Source organism: Cnephaeus nilssonii, assembly GCF_951640355.1.
Source record: "Cnephaeus nilssonii genome assembly, chromosome: 15".
NCBI classification, from domain to species: domain Eukaryota; kingdom Metazoa; phylum Chordata; class Mammalia; order Chiroptera; family Vespertilionidae; genus Cnephaeus; species Cnephaeus nilssonii.
Genome location: NC_137086.1, coordinates 63,130,809 through 63,156,097, shown reverse-complemented (window position 1 = coordinate 63,156,097; position 25,289 = coordinate 63,130,809). Strand labels below are relative to the sequence as shown.

General features: G+C 40.0%; 1 protein-coding gene across 1 annotated transcript in view; it reads left to right on the top strand.

Moving 5' to 3' along the window:
* Window positions 1–25,289, top strand: part of LOC307111869 (testis-specific gene 10 protein) — a gene marked incomplete at its 3' end in the record, with an annotated part of 96,844 nt that overhangs the window by 59,103 nt on the left and 12,452 nt on the right. The window contains exons 9-15 of the mRNA XM_079792057.1: window positions 3,314–3,429; window positions 5,770–5,924; window positions 8,317–8,372; window positions 9,485–9,653; window positions 13,514–13,624; window positions 15,324–15,509; window positions 21,560–21,769. Coding sequence (XP_079648183.1) covers window positions 3,314–3,429; window positions 5,770–5,924; window positions 8,317–8,372; window positions 9,485–9,653; window positions 13,514–13,624; window positions 15,324–15,509; window positions 21,560–21,769 — 1,003 coding nt within the window. The remainder of the gene's footprint in view (window positions 1–3,313; window positions 3,430–5,769; window positions 5,925–8,316; window positions 8,373–9,484; window positions 9,654–13,513; window positions 13,625–15,323; window positions 15,510–21,559; window positions 21,770–25,289) is intronic.

The window sequence follows — 25,289 nt, the reverse complement described above, 5'->3', positions numbered from 1 at the left end:
GATTTTAAAGCCAATTATTACCTAAAGCATTTTCTTGACCAATTTTGTAACAGGTGTAACTCAATGTGAAAGTACCATTTTATTTTATTTTCCTTATTAAACCAGGAGTGGCCCTGCTTCGCAGCTAGAGGGTACTTCTACAGATCTGTTCCTCCCAGTGTTGGGGAAAAACAGAACATTGGGAACAAGTTATAGTTATGGGAAATATTATTTATGCTATTAAACATGATTGCCCTTTCTGTTCAAAGAAAGGACGTACTGATCTGCCTAGGAGTCATATGCCCCCAGGACCTGGAAGTCACCCTTGAAATGCGGTCCAACCTCATTCAAAAATTGCCCATTATCATGAAAGCATTAAACTTGTTGCCCAACCCAACCTGCATAGCTTATTTCCTTATGTAATTTAAAGTATATTGTATTGGTCTAATTTAGTTCAAAAATATTTCTTTTTAGGGAGAGTAGATCTTTGTGTCATCTCGGGGCCCTTGAGATGTCACAAAGTTATCTCTCAGTTAAATACACAATTTAAAGATTATCAAAGCTTAAACTGATTTTAACATTAAAAATTTGGTCTTGACCACAGAATTAATCTTTTTCAATATGGCTAATAAATTGTTATATTCTAGTAATGCCACAGAAGTACAGGATATACTTTGAATGTTATAGAGAAAACGCTGGGAAGACACACCTACTGCCCGCCCATTCCTTTGCTGCCTTGCCCCCAAGGGTGCAGAAGCAGCAAAGCTGTGACCTCCCCAAAGTGACCTCCCCTCAGTTCCATTTCGGCCAGCCTGGGCAGATTTGTGACGTCACAGGCAGGCACAAAATTATCTATTGGTCTGGCCTTTGTTTAAACTTCCTTGGGTTAACATATGTGCAACCTTCACAAATTTTACACTTTCAAATTAGAATCTTAAAACTTTAACGCAGCACAGTAAAATGACCTTTGGTTCTGAGTGGCACAAAACCTACACAGAGAGTTCCCTATATTCATAAATGAGGGAAGAGCAAACTAAAGTCCCTAAAAGTTAGAAAGCCAAAATTACATGGTAGACATACAGAGATCTCACTAGCTAAGAGTTTCTGGCAGCTGATGTAACAGAGGGAGAGCAGGAAGAGTCACCAAGAATAAGGATTCTTGGCAGCTGCTGGGACGTTCTGCAATCTCTGTCACGTGTTCAGCCTCACCACATACAACTGGGCTTCCCCAAAGCGGGACTTGCCCCATCTTTAAACAAACAACAAAGAGACATAAAATATCAACAAACACTCTCATATGGATGCATGCAACACACTAAAAGTTCATAACAAGAGCAATGTCTTCTGTTCCTGGTTCAGGAACTGCCCCTCCCCAGAATCTCAGCATTCTCCCCAATAGACTATTTTGGGAGACTGTATCTCCTAGGCCTGGAATTTCTGTTTCCCATCCTCGGCCATAAGCTGGGGCCCCTGATTTCACAGAGAGGCATCTGCATTGCAGGCAGCGGTCTGGGCCCTTCTTAAAATTCTTTAGCATACATTCTAAGACAGTGGGTTTAGAGGAACTACTTCCCATGTTTGAAGTTAAACCATGTAATCCCTCCCAGTTAACAGAGACACGGGACAACACAAGGTAACTCATTTCACAGACTCTTACATTCACATTCACAAAACAGTCCGAGCTTTGAGTTCCGCCCACAGAAAGTCCCTGAACTGAGGCAAATATTTTGCCTAAGTGGTGATCAGCCACTTCTTCTGTCCTGAAAGACAAGCCTGAACTCGAGCTGGTCCCCTGGGGGGAAACTCACTAGTCAGACGTCTGGTTCCAGAAAGGGCTTTCCTGTCCTCCTCGGAGTACACTGGGTCTCAGGTGGGGGCCCAGGTCACCCAGGCCCGATGAGGACTGGGACTCAGTAAATCACTGGAGGCGCACCTCCCCATCATCAGGGGTTCGGTTGAGCGGGCCCACCCACTGGTCTTGTGCAGCAGTGCCTCCAAGGGGCAACTTGGCTGTGTGTTTCTTGTTCAGGGAACCAGATTATGTTGCAGAATTTACCAGGCCACCGGGAATACACTACAAGTGCTTGGAGACTCAGGAAAAACCCTTATTTAAAGCAGCGATGCTGGCTCGGGCTATTCAAAGATCCAAAGCCTGAACAACTTATACAATGAGATTCCTCCTTATATATATTCCTAAATTCTTTGTTTCCTTACTTCCGGGCTTTTGCAGCCCTACCTAAGTTAGTTAGAATGGGGAAGTAAGATTACAGCTAAAGGCCTGGCCTGGGTGGTCTAGTGACCTCCCCTCTGGCTAAGCTGTTAAATTCTTGGTTTGTGGCCCTTGTAAACTGGGAGTATTTAGGAAGATAGATAATCACATAAGGAAGGGGCAGTGACTTAATTATAGGCTAACAAGAATGTGGGCTAGAACACCAGTCACTGGCACAGACTCAGATTGCTACTCCCCACCCCAGATTGCCCCTATATTCCTCCTTACTGAGACAGGCAAACCCCAATCATATCTAGCATAACATCAGTTCATAGTCTTATGGCTCTAATTTGGCTCCAGGGGGCTTCCCTTACAAATTCTTACAAGTTTAGCTATACATATAAAAGGATGCTTCTTTATATTGTAGGATGCTTCTTTATATTAGAAGACTTCCAGATTATCTAGTTTCATAATGCCATAAATTATATATTCTGTTTATTTCTTTATTGACTAAATTCAATGAGGTCAAGACTGATGTCCACCAAGTTTGCTATAGGTTCCTAAACATCTAGTTCCTGATATATATCAGACACTTAATAAATGTGGAATGAATGAAATGCTGTTCAGTATATATTTATTTATAATAGTGACAAACTGAAATGAATCTAAATGCCTAATAGTAATAAAATACTGAAGTAAATGTTTATATTTACTTAAAAGTAAATGGCTATTGCTCATATAATATGTTTTTAGGCAAAAAATGATGATTTGGAGGACTGTGTTATAGACTGAAAATTATTAAAGATTACGAGTAGGTGAAAAAATCAGATTCAATTTTTTAAATTTATAGTATGGTAACTTTAAAATATTACAACACTGGATATGAAAAATATGGAAAAACATTGAATAATGAACACCAAAATGCTAATAGTAGCTTATGTTGGAGTGGTGGATTGAGGATCCCTTTTTACCCTTTATTCTTTAAACTTCCTATAATGTGGCTTTAGGAAGATACTAACAAGGAAAATGTTTATTAGTGTTCTTAAAAGTTTTTATATTTAAATATACTAAGAGGTTGATAAAACAAAAATTTCAGAATTAGTTTTATTATTAAAATGTTTACAGAGTTTTATATGAAAATACAGAAAAAGACCTTTCTGATACTCAGCGGCACCTTGCTAAGAAAAAATATGAGCTTCAGCTTACTCAGGAGAAAATTATGTGCTTGGATGAAAAAATTGGTGAGTTATTTTTCCCCTGATATTACTTTTTCTTTACGTCTGCTAGAAGAATAGCTTTCTTCTCTCAGTTATAACAAGATAAACTTGGGGACAGGCCCTTCAATTAAAAGTTTATGATTCCGATCATGGAAACATGGTTTTCTTTGATAGTAAATTTTTTACTTATATTTAGGACCATAAATACTTTTTACTTATATTTAGGACCATAAATACTTTTTACTTATATTTAGGACCATAAATACTTTTTACTTATATTTAGGACCATAAATACTTTTTACTTATATTTAGGACCATAAATACTTAGACATGGCTTCAAATTTTTCAGTGAAGAAAAAGCCAAACAAAGCAGCAATACTTCATAATTTATTATGGTCACTTTTAAAATTACAAGTTTTTATGTGATATTAAGCTACTAAAAGGAACAAAGTTCACATATATATATTACTTTTGTTAGAAAGTGTTCATATATTTGGCTATATCTATGATATTTCTTGGATTTATAGAGAAAATTATTTTTATAAAGTCTCCTATTTATGTTACTTACCAGTGATCTCTATGAAAATATGGTCATAATTTACTCATTTTTAAAACTAAAGTAAAATTTCTATTTTATTTTATATATTTTATTGATTTTTTACAGAGTGGAAGGGAGAGGGAGAGAGAGTTAGAAACATCGATGAGAAAGTAACATCAATCAGCTGCCTCCTGCACACCCCCTACTGGGGATGTGCCTGCTACCAAAGTACCTGCCCTTGACCGGAATCGAACTTAGGACCCTTGAGTCCGCAGGCCAACACTCTATCCACTGAGGCAGATACCCCAAACCAGTTAGGGCTGTAAAGTAAAATTTTGATTAGGAGTAGAGCAGAGCCCATTTTAAAACAGAGGGAATATTGTTAACATTAGCTGTAATATAGTTCAAATCTGGCATAAACAATAAGGTGAGTGGAGGTGCTTTATATTGAGATGGGAAATACTAAAAGATAAATTTTAAAGGGGATATTGAAGAACTCATTTTGAATATTGTAAGTGCAAGTAAAAATGTAAGGTAAGCAGTTAAATAGATAAGTTTTTATCTCAGAAGTAAAACCTAAGCTAAAGATATACATTTGGGACATATTGGCATATAAATGATATTAAAACCATGAAATCACCTAGAGAAAATATAGAGAATGAGGAGAAGAGCGTCCAGGACTAAGAAGCCAAAGGATTAGGAAGAAAACCTATAAGTGAGTTTTTTTGTTTTTGTTTTATTTTTTTTTTGTTTTTTTTTTTTTTTGAGGCAAGCGAGCAAAATGTTTTAAGAAGGAGGGTAGTATCAACTATCAGATACTTTCGAGAAGCTAAGTAAGATGAGGATGAAGAAATGTTGATTGGATTTGGTACTTTGAAGGTTTGGGAAACACTGACAAAGTTTGGATAGAGTGTTGGATATGGCAGATGGAATAGTTGAGGGATAACTGGGCAGTGAGAAAGTAGAGACAGGAGAGGATAGAAGTCTGTTAAGAAGTCTGGCTACCAAGTCTAGCTGAGCTTCCCTAGTAGAGCTCTAGACCAGAGGTTCTCAGGTTGGGTGTGGTCAGAATCCGCTGGAGGGCTAGTGCGGACCACTGGGGCCAGCTCCTGGGGTAGCAGAGGGCCAAGGCTTTTGAGTCTTTTCCAGTTTGCTCAGGTGGTTCTCAAGCTGTTGTGCATTAGAGTCACATGGGAGGGGTGCTTGTTAAGACATAATTGCTCTGTCCAGTCAGAATTTCTAATTCAGTAGGGCTGGAGTTCCCAGGTGATGCTGATGGTGCTGGCTGAGAAACCACAGTTTGAGAACCAATTGTATAGCAGTCATTAGGCCTTCAGCATTGACGTTGGCTTGTCAGTGTTTTCACAATCAAATCAGACGTCCTGGGATGATTTTTTTTCCCTAGGAATTTTTAGGAAAAATTTAGAGATCGGAGTAGTAGAAGACATTTGACTCTGAACATGACTTAATTGAATATTTTATTAAGATCTGTTACCAACTTACATGCAACAATGATTCTAGTTTAGAGAGAGAGGGAAAATTGGAGGGGGGGGTGGTGGTTTCAGCATTGCACTCAACTATATCCACCTATAGTCTGCCCCCCAAAATGTGTTAATTATACTTTTACATTTATGAATCATTTAGAATTTCATGATTCATCTTAGTTTTTAATCACTAACAACAAAAGCCATGTTTTTATTTGGGATACTATACTTAATTTTAGGCATTGAATGTAATATAGGAAAAATTACTTAGAAAAGTATTTCAATACTCTTGAAATGGAAAAAATTATCTGACTAAAAATGCCTTTATGATTACATATTTAGATAATTTTACAAGGCAAAGTATTGCCCAGCGAGAAGAAATCAGCATCCTTGGTGCAACCCTCAACGATCTGGTTAAAGAAAAGGAATGCCTGCAAGCATGCTTGGATAAAAAGTCTGAGAATATTGCATCCCTTGGAGAGAGTTTGGCAATGAAAGTATGTTCTGAGAACTGTGGTTTAAAAGAAGTGTTTGCACTGGAATCTGAATAAAATAATAGGATTCTCTCAAATTTTTTTTCTAGAGAGCTGAAACTTTAAAATGTGATTTTGAAATATTTCATAATAGTCTTAAAAATGTGTTCTTTCTCTCATCAATGTGTGGTTAACATGCGCTGACAAGAACTAATTCAAATATTCAAATTAAAAAGAAAGCAGTGAGATTGATTTCTTTTTAAAAGCACACCAGAACTTATATCTTCAGGGAGTCACTGTGGGAGGCAATATGTTTATTTCATTAAAACTGCCTTTGTAATTGTGTTCAGAACTAGATGCAGGTTTTTACATCGTGCTTAGCCATTGAGACTAGACCATATGGAGTTGGTAAGTAAAGCTGGGTGATAATCTCCCTCACTCATTTTTTACTGTTCAAACAACAACATAAAAGCTATAGCCAAAATGGCAGGGAAATATTCATACCCTTTTTTTTGCTTGTAAAGTGGTTCTGAAGGCAATTCCAAAATGTTTTTCCACAGATGTCATAAGCAAAGCAGCATCATTGGAATAAGGCCTTGCTCTCTCTAAGGGAACTAATTCGTTCATCTGTCCGCCCATAAAACAAACATTTATTGACATGTACCAGGTATATTATGTTAGAAACTGAGGAGGAGTGGACACACCTGCCAAAGCCTGTAGTATAATTGGGAGACAGATAAATAAAGGTACTTTTATGATAGAATGTGCTGAGTGTATGCACAATGTGCGGTTCGAGTCTGGCAGAAGCACAGTTGACTTAACCTGTGGGTTGGATAAGGAGAGAAGATCTAGAAAGCTTTCCAGGAGATGATAGTACCTGGACTGCCCTGAAAATTGGCTAGGAACTAGCCAGGAAGAGACTTAGAGAAAGGCTACAGTGAGAGGAAGGGTGATTCAGACAGGCAAATACCTATTAGAGAAAGGGAACCCAGATGGGTAGAGCAACTTAGGAGAGCCCAGTGGCTTTCACCAGGGAATGTCACAGGGTTTCTTGATAGTTTATAATGCCAGAGCATAGACTGCAGAGAGGTAAGCATGGGGTAGGGGTAGGTGGCAAAAAAATGAGATGGATAGGTAAGCAACAAATTTAAATATGTAATATTGAGTTTAGAATATCATCATCGATACAGTGAATCAATGAAAGCATGTAAACAAAGCATTACAATTAAATTCTTATTTTAAAAGAAACATTCTGGAGAGGGACACATGAATAAAGGGAGATGACATATACCCATGCACATGCACACACGACTAAACCATCCTGATGAACAGGCACAGAACTGGTTGGAAATATAGGTTTAGGTTTTCATCTTGTTGCCTTGGTTACTTAGGATTTCAAACTTCAAAGGGCAAAGTGAAATCTAGTTATTTAGTGAAAGAACTGGACTAATGTTAGCCAAAGTGTCTGTGAATAGTATCTTTAACTAATTCACCATCAACAAGCATTTTCAAAGAAGGAAGTGTAGGAATAGTATTGATGGATGAAGATAAGCACACCTATTTCAGCCTTGACTGACTCCTGAATCTCCCTCACCACACCCTTGAAAAGGGAGAATATCAATAGTTTATTTTATTCACTTTTTGCTCTAGGTCTAATATTTACCTCCTTATTTAACTGACACCTAACTAAAAATATACTTTTATAAGTAACTCCATTTTAACAGCTTTTGGAAGATGTTATTGATGACTGTTAAGAAGTTTAAGTATAATATAAATAATATACTTCAAGTTATTTTTTAAAATATTTTGATTGATTTCAGAGAGGAAGGGAGAGGGAGAGAGATAGAAACATCAATGATGAGAGAGAATCATTGATAGGTTACCTCCTGCACTCCCCCCACTGGGGATCGAGCCCACAACCCAGGCATGTGCCCTTGACTGGAATCAAACCCAGGACCCTTCAGTCCACAGGCTAACGCTCTATTCACTGAGCCACCCCGGTAGGGCTAAAGTTATTTTTAATATTCACTTTCCTGGGTTTCATAACGTGACCTGAGGAAGTGAATTGGTCTACTCCCCATGGAGAACGCCCTAATGCAAACCACTGGTTTGCCTCCAGGTACAGAGTGCTCTGGAGGCTCTGGTGTTGGGGACTGCACAAAGCCTAACAGGGCATTTGACACATTGATCTCATATCAATACACCCAAGTGTAGTCTTAACGAGCATAATCATTTGTTTTTGGCATTGATATACTAGGCTTTAGTTTTAACGTGGAGGAAAGATGAATAGAGCATAAATGTTTAAACCCAAATGTAAATGAAAAAGGGTGGGGGAAATTGATTTTTGTTCATTCAGTTTTAACAGAAATAACAGTTTAAGATAATTTTTTATGTCATACTTATATTACTTTTCAAGGAAAAGACCATTTCAGGCATGAAGAATATCATTGCTGAGATGGAACAGGCATCAAGGTAATCACTCATCCAACAAGAATTTGAGTACATATTTATTAGGGGCAAAGTACTATGTTAGGTACAAAGATAGTAAGAAACAGGGGCTTAGTGTTACATATAGGGTGATAACTTTCTAATGTTGGAAGGAGGCCTAAGTCTGTGTAGGGAAGTAAAAGAGGATATGGCGTCTGCCAAGGAAAGGGAAGGAAAGGACAGCAGAGAACCACAGACCACAGGTAAAGTTCAAGAGCCTGGTGAATGCAAGTAGGTGAGTGTTGGAACCCAAAGTGAGAGAGGAGGTGTGAAGGGAGGAAAGGCTAAACACAGAGGCCTGAGTTTTAGACAGATGAGTCTTGATTTTATCCTTTGGGAAATAAGAAATCATTAAGGAATTTTGAGGATAATTTTGTGTTAGAAAGATTACCCACACTGAAGAATGATGATAGATTGGGGTTGGCGAGTGTGGTCAGGGGTGAGGTGCTTGTGAGGAAGAAAATATAGGAAAAATGCCAGGTTTTGAGGGATGAATACTGGACGTGTAGAAACTATGGAAAGCGATGGCTTTCCTCTGAATTGGAAGAGCCTTTGAGATCTTATATATATGTCTCATAAGCAGTTAAATATGAGAGTCTGGAGAGTAAGGAGGAGGCCAAGGCTGGAGGCAATGATTTCAGAGTCTTCAGGTATAGATGGGGTTGGGAGCCATGGATATGAATAGTACTTGTCTGAGCGAAGGCAGAGAGTAAGAAGAAACAGGAGACTAAGAGTTGAGACCTCAGAACCCTTACATTTTAAGAGGGCAGAGGAAGAGGAACCTGCAAAGCAGACTAAGCCATGGCAGGTAGAGGTCAGATGAAAGCTTTCTTATATTTGAATGTCAGAAGTTTTGAAATACTTAGCTAATCATTGACTGTTGTGTATAGTCAGCATCTTTTGTCCATAGTGAAATGTTGACAACACAGAGAAATTCGAATGCACTATTTTCGCAGTATTTATTCGTATAAATTTAAATGTGTTTAAAACTTCTTCAAATGTTTTTATGCTAACTGTCCATCTTCTGTCATGTGAGAATTTGTTACTCTGTTTCGGTAAAATGTCTCTTCTGACGTACTATTTGATTTGTGCAATAGACAGTCTACTGAAGCGCTAATTATGTGTGAACAAGACATTTCCAGGATGCGCCGGCAGTTGGATGAAACAAATGATGAACTGGCTCAAATCGCCAGGGAAAGAGATATCTTGGCTCATGAGAATGACAATCTCCAAGAACAGTTTTCTAAAGCTAAGCAAGAGAACCAGGTATATTTGTCCTAGTCTCCTTTTCTCCAAGAAAACACACACTTCCTCTGAGGCGCGGTTCTCTTTTCATTCTGTAGAAAAGCTCAGGCTCTGGGAGCAGCCATTTTTTACCTCTATTACACAGTATGCCACATAATTTCTAAATGAAACTCTCAGGCATAAAATGTTAAATATTAAGGAAAGAAGGAGCAGGGAATATGATAAATGTATATTCAACCTTAGAAGTACTCAACAAATGAAGATAAAAGCTTCAGAAACTTTTAAGAAATGGTAGGTTTACTTCAGGGACTATTATTCTAAGTATGAGTGTATGAACTATGCCACATTTTTTGGTTCTCTTTAGCACTAAATCTTTTCGGGAAAATTTCTTTTATAATAACTTCCTCCCTACGCCACTATACTTTATCCACGTTTCTCATTTCCAATATCATTATTTTAATTTCACCATTAAAAAAAATTCTATTTGGAAGCTTTCCTCCCCAGTGGAAATTCTTCAGTCCAAATGATATCCCCCATGTACTGTCACTCTCAATGTTTTGTTTGCATCATAAAAGTCTGTATTTTAACTGTTAAAATTTTTAAATTTATATAAATAGATATAGATACATTTTGTTAATTATAAAAAACTAGAGGCCCGGTGCATGAGATTTGTGCACGGAGGGGGGTTGTCCCTCAGCCCAGCCTGTACCCTCTCCAATATGGGGCCCCTCAAGGGATGTCTGACTGCCCACTGGGATCGGGCCTAAACGGGCAGTCGGACATCCCTCTCACAATCCAGGACTGCTGGCTCCCAACTGCTTGCCTGCCTGCCTTCCTGATTGCCCCTAACCGCTTCTGCCTGCCAGCCTGTTTGCCCCCAACTTCCCTCCTCTGCCGGCCTGGTCACCCCTAACTGCCCTCTCCTGCAGGGTTGATCACCTCCAACTGCCCTCCCTTGCAGGCCTGGTCCTTCTCAACTGCCCTCCCTTGCAGGCTGGGTGCCTCCCAACTGCCCTCTCCTGCTGGCCATCTTGTGGTGGCCATCTTGTGTCCACATGGGGGCAGGATCTTTGACTACATGGGGGCAGCTATATTGTGTGTTGCAGTGATGATCAATCTGTTTATTACTCTTTTATTAGATAGGATAGAGGCCTGGTGCACGGGTGGGGGCCAGCTGGTTTGCCCTGAAGGGGGCCAGCTGGTTTGTCCCGGATCAGGTGGGGGTTCCCTTGGGGCGTGGGGCGGCCTGAGCGAGGGGCCTGTGGTGCTTTGCAGGCCGGCCACGCCCCCTGGCAACCCAAGTGGAGGCCCTGGTATCTGGAATTTATTTTCCTTCTACAATTTAAACTTTGTAGCCTGGAGCAGAGCCAAGCCTGGGGCTCCCTCTGAGGCCGGCAGCCATTTGTGTTGGGGTTATAATTGAAACTTTGTTGCCTTAAGCGGGTGGGCCCGGCCAGGTTTGCTTCCCCTGTTGCCGGCGGCAACCCTGGCCTGCTCTCTCAAGCTCCATTCTGCCGCCACTTGTTTGAATTTGTTTACCTTCTATAATTGAAACTTTGTAGCTTGAGTGGAGGCTTAGGCCTGGCAAGGGCAGGCGGAAAGCTTGGCTTCCTCTGTTACCTAGGAAACCTTGCTCTCTGTGGCTGTAGCCATCTTGGTTTGGGTTAATTTGCATGCTCACTCTGATTGGATGGTGGGCGTGGCTTGTGGGTGTGTCAGAGGTATGGTCAATTTGCATATTTGTCTATTATTAGATAGGATTGCCTGATATGTTAAAATACTGTTTTCAAAAGTAAATGAATAATGAAATCCTGGAACAAAAATGGACAGCACATAAAAATGAAAGAAATCTGGGCCCTGGCTAGGCAGTTTAGTTGGTTAGAGTGTTGTCCAGATAATTCAAGGTTACAGGTTCATTCTCTGGTAGGGCACATACAAGAATCAACCAATGAATGCATAAATAAGTGAAATGACAAATTGATATTCCCCAACCACTCTCGCTTTTCTCTCTTTTTCTAAAAAAAAATAAAGGCAGTAAATAAAGAAATGCAAGAAATCTGAATAAAATATGTACATCAGTTAATTATTTGTTGATATTGCTTCATTAATTGTGATAAGTATCCCATACTTATGTAAGATGTTAATAAAAGAGGAAACTGAATATAGGGTATATGTGGGCTCTCTTTACTATTTTCACAACTTTCCTGTATATTTAAAACTATTCCAGAATAAACTTTATTTTTAAAAGTTAATGAATAGCAATGAAAACTAATATGTGAATTTCTAATTTTGTGTACTCTGTACCTACAGCAAATAGGCTAAAGGAAAATATGACCTATATTTATGAAAAACTAGATTAAAAACTCATTTTGTACTGATTTTCAGTGTATTTTTAAAATATTTTGTAATGATTTTCAATGTATTTTTTAAAATATTTATTATTTTACATGAACTTTTTATGTAGCTGGAATAAAACCACATGCCCCTTTACATCATCGTTTTTCTACATGAGGGGCAGTAGAGAGGAGTGGTTTGGACTCACATGAGTTTGAATCCCCCTGCCTGGCTGTGTGATAATATCACTTAACTTCTCCGAATCTCAGTTCATCATCTGTAAACATGGAGAGTAAGTGAGAATATGCCGAGACAGCACTTATCAGAGAGTCCAGCATAATCACTTGATAAATATTTTGTAGGGACATTATAAGCATTTACCTGCTTTTTAAAAATTTTATAAACATTTTGTATAATCAGAAGAAAATTGGCATCACAACAATTTTCATATGTTCAAGAGTAGTTTTCTCCTTCATTTGGGTCTTGGGCCCAAGGGTAAAAGATGGATTCCTCTGTGGACCACAGATTAAGAACCCTTATCACAGAAGATGTGGAAAACAGAAGCCGAGTACCACAGTTTTTAACAAATTGGGATGAAGTATTTTTAGTATTTTTCCACTAACTATTGGTGACATTTCCCTCTGTTATTAAAAGTTACTTCAAGCCAAAACCGGTTTGGCTCAGTGGATAGAGCGTCGGCCTGCGGACTGAAAGGTCCCAGGTTCCTTTCCGGTCAAGGACATGTACATTGGTTGCGGGCACATCCCCAGTAGGGGTTGTGCAAGAGGCAGCTGATCTATGTTTCTCTATCATCGATGTTTCTAACTCTCTATCCCTCTCTCTTCCTCTCTGTAAAAAAATCAATAAAATATATTTTTAAAAAAAGTTACTTCAAGCATTTCTTATAGAGGCATAATGTTATATGTGGTCTTATTATGTAGATACTATTATTTGCTGCATCACTCAATGTGAATAAAATATTGTTGCTATAATGAATAATGCCTTAATGAACATTCCTTTTCATTACATTTTGCTAGATTTAATTTCAAGTTGAATCACAGATTATGAAGTTTTTTAAAATTAGGTGGACATTTTCAAATATAGTGAATACATACGTATACATCTCTCATCTTCAACAAAGAGCAACATATTTATACATCACCAGATAGCAGATCACAGATTTGCTGATTGCAAAATACGTTTACTCCAATGATACATGGAAATGCCCAATCTTTGCCATAACAAAATAGCTTCAAATACTTGCTAATTTATAGGCAAATAGTATTTCATTGTCTTAATTAGCATTTCTTTGATTACTTGTAAATTTTTAACTTTTTAAAGTATTATCCATTTGTGCTTCCTTTTTATGAATTATCTGTTTGGTTTCTTTGCCCATTTACAGTTTGGACTCATATTTTCTCCCTGTTTTTATATGAGCTTTATATATTAGGCATATTAACTGTAATAATTATTTAAAAATTTATGATGATATAGAAATATAGCATTTTTCATTTTTTTAGTCAAATTTAGCTATCTTTTTCTCATAGGCCCTGTCTAAACAATTGAATGATACTCATAATGAACTTAATGATATAAAACAGAAGGTCCAAGATACTAATTTGGAGGTTAACAAGCTGAAGAATATATTAAAGTCTGAAGTACGTATATACATTTTCCCCTCCTTTCTCATGATAACCGAGTTTTCAATAAAGTTACGGACCAGTTACACTCATGGGGAGAGCTAAAAGAAGTTTTCTTTTAATGCATAGCTTATTTTACTGTTGTCAATGATGGGTTAACATCACCAATGTCCAGAAAGGTAACTCAAGAATATGCTCCTCTTAGCTTGCTACTCAGCCATTCTAGATAGGTAGAATCCTCCTAACTGGGTAAAGGACTGGGGGCCAGAATCAACTTTGGTTCATTCATATTTGAAAATGGTAGAGATTCCAGGTGCAAACTTGGACAAAAGAGGCTCCACGTTGTGTAGCAGATCAGAATTGATCACGCTGTTGTGGGTCCATTTATTTCTTAGGATCAGAAGACAGATGGCTCTCCTCGGCCCTTCTCTGTCAGTAGCCATTTGACCAGGTGCGTGGATGCTTAAAGTAAATTTCAGTGCGTGTGTGACAATCCTGGAATAAACAGAACCCTTGACAAACGATGTTAGATGTGTCCATTTAGTAAAATGTTATCTAAAATAGTGTAGTTTGGTTGATTAAAAAGTATAGTTGAATTATAATAGGTGTAGTGTTTGTTACCTACATACCACTGAAACCATTAATAGAAACTCACCCCAAGAAAATCTGTTTATTTTATTTAACGTATTATTTCATATCAGTCCACAAACATATGTAGAGCATTTATGTGTGGTATTCATTAGATTGTTTAGGACGTTGAGAGATAGAGAGTGTAAGGACTCCTAAATTGCAATCCTTGCTTTCAGACAATAAAGCAGTGAGCTTACGTTGACAAAGCAGGCATTTCCACACTTCTTGATTTAAGAAGCCAGCATGTAATATCACGAATGGACAGAAGCTCTGGAATCAGATAGGTCTGACTCCTCTTCTCCTTAATGGCATAGACTTAGGTGGGCTACTCAACCTCTCCTAGTCTCAGTGTCCCCACTGTAACTGGGAAGAACACCCAGGTCAGTCAGCAGATCTAGCACAATGATTCATTTAAGTCTATTCTGGAATAAGGCAGAATATGAATAAATATCTTAGCAACATTGAGCATAGTTAACTCTGAATTAGTGTAAATCAGTTCCCCTCTTCTCCCTACCCTGTCACATTAAGGATTGGGGCTTTTAGATTCAGGAGCTGTGTTTTCAGACATCACACATCAGGTTTCCCTTAGCTTTTAGCATGTTAGTATGAGTTCTTTCACTGGATTTCATTTCACAGCACCATTGGATGGCTCCAGGCACCCCTTCCCCCAGAGAGCACAAAGCACGGGTAGTCTAGTAAGAACTGTCAAGTGCATTCTTCATTCACTCATCCATTCAGCATGCAGTGTGCTAGGTGCAGAGGTGCCAGAGATGAAAACTGAAAGGAAACAGAATGGCACCCCAGGCGGTGGGGACAACATCAGCAAAGGTGTTAGGGGAAATAGTAGGTCCTGTAGCTAGAGTGGTGTGTATAGGTGGGTAATAACAGAGAGGTAAGAAGGACTTGTTTGAATGCCATTTTCAGGAAGCTTTTGTTTAAACAGAAGTTATTTGAAGAATTACCTTTTAGAAAGATTATTCTGGAGATGTTGGGAAGAATAAAACAGATGGGTAAGAAAATCACAAGGAGAGAGAGTAGTGAGGAGAGGTTGTACCCATAATTCTACTACCTAAGATTTGCTTTTCAGGAATCTGAGAACCGACAAATGATGGACCAACTCCGAAAAGCCAATGAAGATGCTGAAAACTGGGAAAATAAGGCACGGCAAGCAGAGGCAGATAACAATACCCTCAAATTAGAACTTATCACTGCTGAGGCAGAGAGTAACAGATTAAAAGAAAAGGTAGATGCCCTCAGTAGAGAGGTCGAGCAGGTGAGTTTGGGAAAGTGTGCTTGTAGTAAGTCCTGCATCCTGTTGAAGACTGTAGTTTGACTTTTCATAAACTAAATATATAAGCAAACACTTACATTATTTAAATACTAGAGGCCTGGTGCATGGATTGGTGCACATTGAAAGGAAGTTAATTTGAAGGTGGCCAGAGGGGTGGGACTGAGCGAGAGGGACCGGACATGCCCTGGAGCAACCTCCTGAGGTCCCTCCCTGGCCGGCTGTATCTGGGGCAGCGCTGGGGCTCGAAGGGCATCAGCAAAGTAAGCAGGGTCCCTCTGGCAGGTGGGGTCCCTCGGCCTGGCCTGCAGGGATTGGGCCGAAACCGGCAGCACAGCATCCCGCAAGGGGTCCCAGAGTGCAAGAAGGCACTCTGCAAAGGTCCTGGATTGAGTGTCTGCCCCCTGGTGGTCAGTGCGTGTCATAGCTACCAGCCAGTCGCCCAGTCAGCCCGTTGCTTAGCCTTTTGTATATATAAATACTGTGAGTTGTAACTTGATAACTGTTCGTGTACTCACTCTGGTTCTCCTCTAATCTATTACTCTGATCTCTACATGTGACTGCTCTCAGAAGAGCAGGGCCAAAAGTCCCAGGAGCTCTACATGGGCTCCCAACCCATCAGGACAGGGTTGAAAGTCCAGTTCCCCTGTGCCGCCAAACCAGCAGGGCAGGGTAGGCTGAGCAGCTCAACAGGTGAGGGGACAGGCACCAGTTAGTGCTCAGAAGAGGGATACCAACCTCAGTTCACACAGTTTACTCACCTATGTCTCTTCCAAAAGTCTCCCCCCAAAATAGAGGGCCTCTTAAAGTCACTGCTGGGTGTAACCAGCAGACCCCATTGTAGGACCTGAGTATCATAGCAGGGCATCACCAGCCATTGGAGTCTGTTTGAGCAAACACCCCAAGCTGCTGCCGTACCCTTAGGAGTGCTCTTTCCCTAAGAGGGTGTGATCTGAGTCTCCCAGGCAGTCTAAATCCTCACTGATTCCTATTCAGGCTTTTCTTCCCATTTGTGTTGCTCTGGGTTGGGAATCCCTATGTGGGGTTGAGACCCTACACTCCCATGGGGAGGTAGTTCCACAGTCACAATATCCTTCTGGCTTCTCAGCCGAGGCCACACCTGCATGATGGGGCTGTCCATACCTGCGTGATGGGGCTGTCATTTTCCACATATACACCCTTCTTACCAGGCCTCTATGTGGCTTCTGTGCTCCTTGGTTATAATATGTCAGATCATCTAGCCTTCAATTCATTTTTCAGGTTGATTGCTCTGTAATGTAGCTCTGCAGCCATCTAGAAATACTTTTTATGTCCTTAAAAATTAATCATTACTATTTTTATTATTTTTTCAGTCAATGTTTATTTGTATCCACCCACCTGTTTACAAAAGTTTTTATTCATCATTGCTTCTTACATTCTATTTCTTCCTTCTAAGTTCAGTTTTCTTTCTTTAAACTTTCTTTATTTGATCTGTCAAATTATTTTCTCAGTCTCTTCTGCAAATGGCTTCATTTTACCCTCATTCATGTGTATTAGTTTAGCTGAATATAGAATTCGAGATTCAGAATTTCATTATAATCCTACCTAATAATAGACAAATATGCAAATTGACCATACCTCCGCTACACCCAAGCCACGCCCACCAGCCCAAGCCATGCCCACCAGCCAATCAGGGCAAGTATGCAAATAAACCGAACCAAGATGGCTACAGCCACCAAGAGCAAGGTTTCCCAGGCAACAGAGGGAAATAAGCTTTCCGCCTGCCCTTGACAGGCCTAAGCCTCCACTCAAGCTACAAAGTTTCAATTATATAAGGTAATCAAATTCAAACAGAAAGGCGGCAGCCACGGAGCTGGAGAGACCAGGCCAGGGTTGCCCGCGGTAACGGAGAAAGCAAAGCTTTCCACACACCTTGGCCGGGCTCAGGCCTCTGCTTAAGGCTACAAAGTTTCAATTATAGAAGGTGAATTAACTCAAACAGAAATAGCTACCTGGTGGAGCATGCAGGAGGCTTGGCTCCGCTCCAGGCTACCAAGTTTCAATTGTAGAAGGTAAATAAATTCCAGATACCAGTGCCTCTGCTTGGGTCGCCAGGGGGCGTGGCTGGCCTGCAAACCACCACAGGCCCCTTGCTCAGGCTGCCCCATGTCCCAAGGGAACCCCCACCCTTATCTAGGACACCCTTCAGGGCAAACCAGCTGGCCCCCACTCCTGCACCAGGCCTCTATCCTATCTAATAAAAGAGTAATATGCAGATTGACCACCACTCCAACACACAATATGTCTGCCCCCATGTGGTCAAAGATCCTGCCCCCATGTGGACACAAGATGGCCAGCAGGGGAGGGCAGTTGGGAGGCACCCGGCCTGCAAGGGAGGGAAGTTGGAGGCGATCAACCCTGCAGGGGAGGGCAGTTAGGGGTGACCGGGCCGGCAGAGGAGGGAAGTTGGGGGCAAACAGGCTAGCAGGGGAGCAATTAGGCATCAATCAGGCTGGCAGCGGAGTGGTTAGGGGGTGATCAGGCTGGCAGGCAGAAGCGGTTAGGGGCAATCAGGAAGGCAGGCAGGCAAGCAGTTGGGAGCCAGCAGTCCTGGATTGTGAGAGGGATAACCAGTGGGATCGGGCCTAAATGGGCAGTCGGACATCCCTCGAGGGGTCCCAGATTGGAGAGGGTACAGGCTGGGCTGAGGGACACCCCCCCCTCTGTGCACGAATTTCGTGCACCGGGCCTCTAGTGTTAAACATAATTGTCTTATTTTATGGAGAAGTATGTTTTCATTGTAATTGTAATTCTTTATACTAGTAAGTCTATCTTGTCATTGGTTCCTTTCAAGGTATTCTCTTTTTCTTTGTGTGTAGTCTCACTATTATATGTCTAGGTATGGATTCTTTTGGGGAGGAATGTCTTGGTTTGGTTGCACTATTTCAGTCAGAGTATCCATGCCTTTTATAAATCTGGAAAATACTCAGGTGTTATTTCTTTGACTATTACTGCCTCCAAATTTACTCTACTGTTTCCTTTAACTTTTAAAACACACTTTTTGAATCTTCTAGCCCAAATGTTTATTAATAGTTTATCATAGTTTCCATTTGTTTATCTCTCTATTCTTTAATCTGTCTTCTAGTTTATTCTTCCCTTTCAAACTGTATTCATCTGTTCTTTGATGCATTCATTAATTTTTCATTTATTTTTTTTCTTTCTAGAAGTCCTACTTGATTCTTTTTCACATATGTCTTGTATTAATTTTTCTTTAAAGCATTTTCCCATGCCTTCTAAAATATTTTGTTCAATAATTGGAAGTTCTAGAACTCTGATCCTGCTATGTGCTATGTTGCTCTGACTCTCACTATTTGACTGTAATCTCTTTAAAAAGGGTGTTGTTTCTTCTATACACTCTTATATGACCAGGGATTTGGGTGAGCTTCTACAAAGGGATTAACTTTATGTTGAAGTTCAGAATTTGGATGGGTAGTGTAAAGTCTGACTTCAAAATTGAGTGAACTCAGACCTAAGATTTCAGTTTCTTACAGCAGACATTTTTTTCCGTATCCAAAGACTAGGTCAAGATAAATTTTTATTTATATCTGTGAGGTCAAGTGGATTTCCCCCCCCTTGGAGCCTCCTCTCAATCGTCCCAAATTATGTATAGGTCTCAATTCCAACACTCCATTAATTCTGCAATCTTGTCTCCTATCCTTGCTTGAATGTTGAAACGTAAGTCAATCACTGTTAGTGGGTCTTTCTATCCCCAACTCTTTGCTTTAGGCTTTCATTTGCTTCCTGCTCTGGTTTTGTTTTCTCTTTGTTTTGGGCATGTGAGAATTTTTCTTTCTTCCTTGAAAGCTCATCTATGAATTACATATATTCATTTGTTTATTTAACTGATGCATGACTCCCCTATAGTCTGAAAGTTTTGTCAGAGCAGAGACCATTTTGCTTACCATTGGATATGCATTTAAGCACATTGGCTGGAGGATGATTTAAAGAATGAGTGAGGCCCTAGCCAGTTTGGCTCAATGGATAGAGCATCATCCTGCAGACCGAAGGGTCCCAGTTTCTACTGATTCTGGTTGCAGGCTCCTCCCCCACCCAGACCCTGGTCAGGGCTCAGGAGGCAACCAATCGATGTGTTTCTTTCACATTGATATTTCTCTGTCTTTTTCCCTCTCTTCCACTTCCTCTAAAAATCAATGGAAAAATATTCTTGGTGAGGATTAAAAAATAATAATACTTAAAAAAAAAAAAAGAATGAGTGAGAAATACAGTGAGTGAGAAGGAAGGGAGGGAGAAAGGTAGAAGTGAATTGTGACCAAATAATTTTTTCCAGGAGCAATATTTTAGTGCTTTGTACTTTTAAAAGGAGTTGTAAAAGTAGAAAAGTGTCTTTATTTGCCTCTCAGTTCTGTTATCTTCACATAATAGCAAATGCTTTTCTGTAGGTGGTAGTGTACTTAAGACTTTTTTTTTCTGAAAAAAAGAAGGGATTATCTTGAATGTTTGAAAGCATTTATATAACTTGAATACCATTTATATAACTTGAATACCATTTTTAAAACATGCTCTTATTTCTCATAATGTGGATTTATTCTTAATTTATACTTGCCCAGAGTCTTTTTCCCTAAGGTATTAGTAAGTGCTAGAGAGTTATCAGTCCTCATCTTATCTAATAAAACAGTAATATGCAAATTGACCATACCTTCGCTATGTCCACAGCCAATCAGAGCGAACAAGATGGCGGTTAATTTGCATATGCTGAGGGAGGGAGGAGTGAAGAAAGCAGAAAGCATGGCGGCTGCGTGGGTGGGCGGCGGCGCAGCTGTGGAGCACGCGGCCATAGTGGCCTCTAAGGCGGCAGCGGGCAGTGTGAGCGGCAGCGACGCGGCCACAGCAGTGGCGGCGGCGGCGGTGGGCGGGGGGCGCAGTGGAAGCGGCAGGCAGGGCGTGGCGGGCGGTGTGCGAGGCCGCGGTGGCCTTGGAGGCGGTGGTGGCTGTGGGCGGGGCGTGGCGAGGCGGGTGGGGCGCGCAGAAGCAGCGCACGCGGGGCCGAGGAGGCGGCGGCAGCGTGCGTGGCGGGTCGGGGTAATCAGAGGCAGCAGCAGCGCACGGCCACAGAGGCAGCTGAGTCAGCAGGCGCAGAGGGTCGGGAGTGCGGGGCGAGGCGGGCTGGGTTGGGTGGGCGGGACGGGTGGGAGGCGTCCCACCCGTTCGGCCCGCCCCGCCCTGCCCGCCTCAGCGGGACAGGTGGGGGCGTGGGAGGGAAGCCCACCAGAAGTCTTGCAGGAAATATTCCTGCAACGGGTCCCTAGTTTTATTATATTACTAGAGACCCAGTGCATGAAATTCGTGCACTAGTAGGGTCCCTAGTGGCTGCCAGCTGCCAGCCGGGGCCTCCTTCCTTTCTCCCCGGCCAGCCCCACCCCCTGGTCGAGCTCCCAGATGAACTCCTGATGGAGGGGGCAATTTGCATAATACGCTTTTATTATATAGGATGATCAATATCAACATATAGAGGCCCGATGCACGAAATTCGTGCTCTGCCTCAGTCCCCACGTGCTGCAACTTCGTCCAGAAGGTCGTCCAGAAGATGTCTGGTCTAATTAGCATATTACCCTTTTATTAGTATAGATATTTTAAGATTTGGAAAATGAGTATTATGAGTAAATTAGTGGCTGTTTCATTTGTCACTTTGTTGTTAAAGACAACAATAGTATTTATATTCTAGAATAATAGAAACTGTGGCAAACAGACAGAGCTATAGACCAAACATGTATATATCTCAAACAGCTTTAGGGCTGAGACTTTTAAGTGGGAAAAGTTGTTTTCCAAATATGTTGACCACCTTACTCATGGGCTTTATGTATAGAAACTTGAAACCCAAATGTATGTGTCAGTGTTTTGTAAATATATTACTACCTATAGCATCTAAAGTTCTTTATAATGTAAGTATACTATCGTTAAAAGATTTGCCCCATTTTATGTTCCATGTTCTAGTTTTTTCCAAATTAAAAACTATAATAATAATTTTGTCTTTGTAGCACTTGAATGCAGAAAGGTCTTACAAGGCCCAGATTTGTGCGTTGCATAAATCTCTTGTGAAGATGGAAGAGGAGCTTCAGAAGGTTCAGTTTGAAAAGGTGTCTGCCCTTGCAGACTTGTCTTCCACAAGGGAACTTTGTATTAAACTTGACTCAAGCAAAGAACTTCTTAATAGGCAGCTGATTTCTAAAGATCAAGAAATTGAAATGGTATGTAATGCATTTAAAATGTTTTATTTTTTCATATTTCTAGTATATAAAATTACTATAGGATTAGAAAAAAGTTCTATTTTTAATATTACACCAAGCCTGTCTTTCACCTTTAGATTTCTTTTTTAAGTTCCAGAGATTAGCTTGACAGCTATATTCCAACAATTCAAGTAAGTAACATAACTCTTCCTCTGAGCATTTAATTTATATTTACTTTTGGCTAGAAGAATTATAAAACATCTTTACATACCAATCAGTAAAGAACCTCGAGGTAAAAAATCAACAAAAAAAACCCATGAGGTTGAGGTCTATCCAGCTAAATTATAACTTTAATGACATTCTTTTAAGCTAAATTTATTTACCAATTGGGTTCTTTTAAACTGTAATTTGATTGATTATATCTACCATGTGCCTGACATTGTGCTTGCCACTGTGACTATAATGTTCAAAAGATACAGGCCCCTATTCTCAAGGAGAGAGAGATGGAACTCCGATCCTAAAGTATATGTATCAAGTTGCATAGTGTAACTGAAGAATTAACAAATTTTGGTCATGTGTACATTTCTATTATTTTCAAATCCTATTGAAATTTTAGTTTTCTTAGTCTACTGTTGGTTAGGAGAATATGTTGCATTTGAGAATCATGTAGCTAGCTGGTTTCTGTAATAATTCACTGTTTATATTTTATGAGTGAAGTATATGCCAGTATGTCAGACTCTTCCTTTACTTGTTTTTTTTTTTTATTTCAGCAAGAACATATTAGTGATGAAAGTAACTCATAGATAACATTCAAATAATATGTCCTTAATTTTTTCTTTAAAAATACTTTTTACTTGGTGTTTTCAAATTGGGAAAATAATACATGTAATAATTGAAACATTTGTTATTTGTAGTTTTGTTTGTGTGTGTGTGTGTGTGTTTTTTTTATAATAGCTATCCTAATAGTTGTTAATAGGTCAGGCTAATGCAGCTTTTAATATTCTCTCTTTGTCTTTCACTTTAGCCATTTTAATTAGGATGTGTCTTGGTGTGGGTTTCTTTGGCTCCATATTGTTTGGGACTCTCTGTACTTCCTGGACTTGTGTGTCTTTTTCCTCTCCAGTTAGGGAACTTTTTGTCATTATTTCTTTGAATAAGTTATTGATCACTTGCTCTCTTCCTTCTCTGTCTGGTATCCCTATGATGCAGATGCTATTACATTTCATGTTGTCCTATAAACTAGGAATAGAAGAGAATTTAACTTGATAAAGAGCATCTGCAAAAAACCCCCACAATTGACATATACTTAATGGTAACAGAGTGAATGTTTTTCCTTGTTCTTGTCAGTAACACAGCAAATATGCTCTCCTCACCTCTTTTTTTTTTTAAATATATTTTATTGATTTTTTACAGAGAGGAAGGGAGAGAGATAGAGAGTTAGAAACATCGATGAGAGAGAAACATCGATCAGCTGCCTCTTGCACACCCCCTACTGGGGATGTGCCCGCAACCAAGGTACATGCCCTTGACCGGAATCGAACCTGGGACCTTTCAGTCCACAGGCCGAGGCTCTATCCACTGAGCCACACCGGTTTTGGCTCTCCTCACCTCTTGTAGTCAATATTGTCCTGGAAGTTCTACCCTGAGAAATAAGGCTAGAGAAAGAAACAAAAGGCATCCAGATTGGTACAAAGTAAAACTATCTCTATTTACAGATGATGATCTTACATATAGAAAATACTAGCATCTACTTAAAAACTATTCAAACTAATAAATACATTTATCAAGTTTGCAGGATATAAGATTAATATACAATAATCAATTATATTTTTATATGAGTGATGAATAATTCAAAAATGGAAATAAGAAAACAAATACATCAAATGATATTACATCCAAAAGGATGGTGTCAAGAGAGGATAAAATACTTAATAATAAATTTAACAAAGAAGTGCAAAATGTATACTTTATAAGACAGAAAATCGTTAAAAGAAATTAAAGAAGACCTACATAAATAGAAAAAAAAACTATATTCATTCATCAGGAGACTTAAATTAACATTGTTAAAATGGCAATACTAACTCAAATTGATTTTAAAAAAATCAATACAATGCTTATCAGAATCTCAGTTGGCTTCTTTATAGAAATTGACAAGATGATATAAAGTTAATGTGGAGTGCAAGAGACTTAGAATAGCCAAAACAACCTTGAAAAAGAAGAACAAAGTTAGAGGACTAACAATTCCCAATTTCAAAACTCACTACAAAATTACAGCAATCAAGACAGTGTGGTACTAACATAAGGAAAGACATATTGGTCAATGGAACAGAATTGAGAGTCCAGAAATAAACTCTTATATTTGTGGATAAATGATTTTCAAAAAATTGGTGCCAATACAATTTAATGGGGAAAGAAGAGTTTTTCCAACAAATGGTACTGAGACAACTGAACATCTACATGGAAAAGAATTAAGTTGAATTCCTATCACATACCTCATGCAAATATTAACTTAAAATCCTACCTAATAAAATGGTAATATGTAAATTACCATCACTCCGCTACGCTCACGATTGGGCCAGAGGGAGGCACAGGGGGCAGGACTCGGGGTGGCCGGGGTAGCCAGTTGGGCCGGCAGGATGCTGAGCTCGCGTCGCCAGTGGCGGCACGAGCTCAACGTCTGCGCCATAGCTGTGCTGCGGAACAGAAGGGGCCTCTGGGGCAGCGAGCTCACATCCCCCCGCGGACCATCAAAAGCGGGGGAGCTGGGTGCCTGTCTGCTCCGGCACCAGGCCTTTCAGAAGCCTCCGCCGAGCCGGAGGTTTCTGAAAGGCCTGGTGCACCAGCGAACAGGCACCCAGCTCCCCTGCGATTGAAAGCGAAAGCGAAAGCGTGGGAGCTGGGTGCCTGTCCACTCTGGCACCAGGCCTTTCAGAAGCCTTCGCTGAGCCGGAGGCTTCCGAAAGGCCTGGTGCACCAGCGGACAGGCACCCAGCTCCACTGCGATCGAAAGCAAAAGCATGTAGGGGACCCTACACGTGCATGATTCAATCATGCACTGGGCCTCTAGTAGATTATAGGCCTGTATGTAAATCTTTGTGACCTTAGATACATATAGGAAGCATAGCAACAAAAGAAAAAAATAAATGAAAAGGACTTCATCAAAACAAACAACTTTTGTGTTGCAAATAATATCAATAAAGTAAAAAGGCATTGCACAGAATGGGAAAAAACATTTTCAAATCATTTATCCTTTAACCTTTTGCACTTGCTTGCTTTTTTCTCAATTCCTTTATTCTACTCGGGATTTAATTTTTTAAATACCCCAGATTTTACAAAGTGCGGCAGTAGAATAAAAAACTGGAGTTTCTTTTCATACAAACTTATTTATTTGGATTTTTTTATATTTCAAATTATTGATACATTCAAAGAGTAATTTTAATCTCGACATCTGAGTGCAAAAGGTTAAGACAGTGGTTCTCAAACTTTCTAATGCCACGACCCTTTAATACAGTTCCTCATGTTGTGGTGACCCCCAACCATA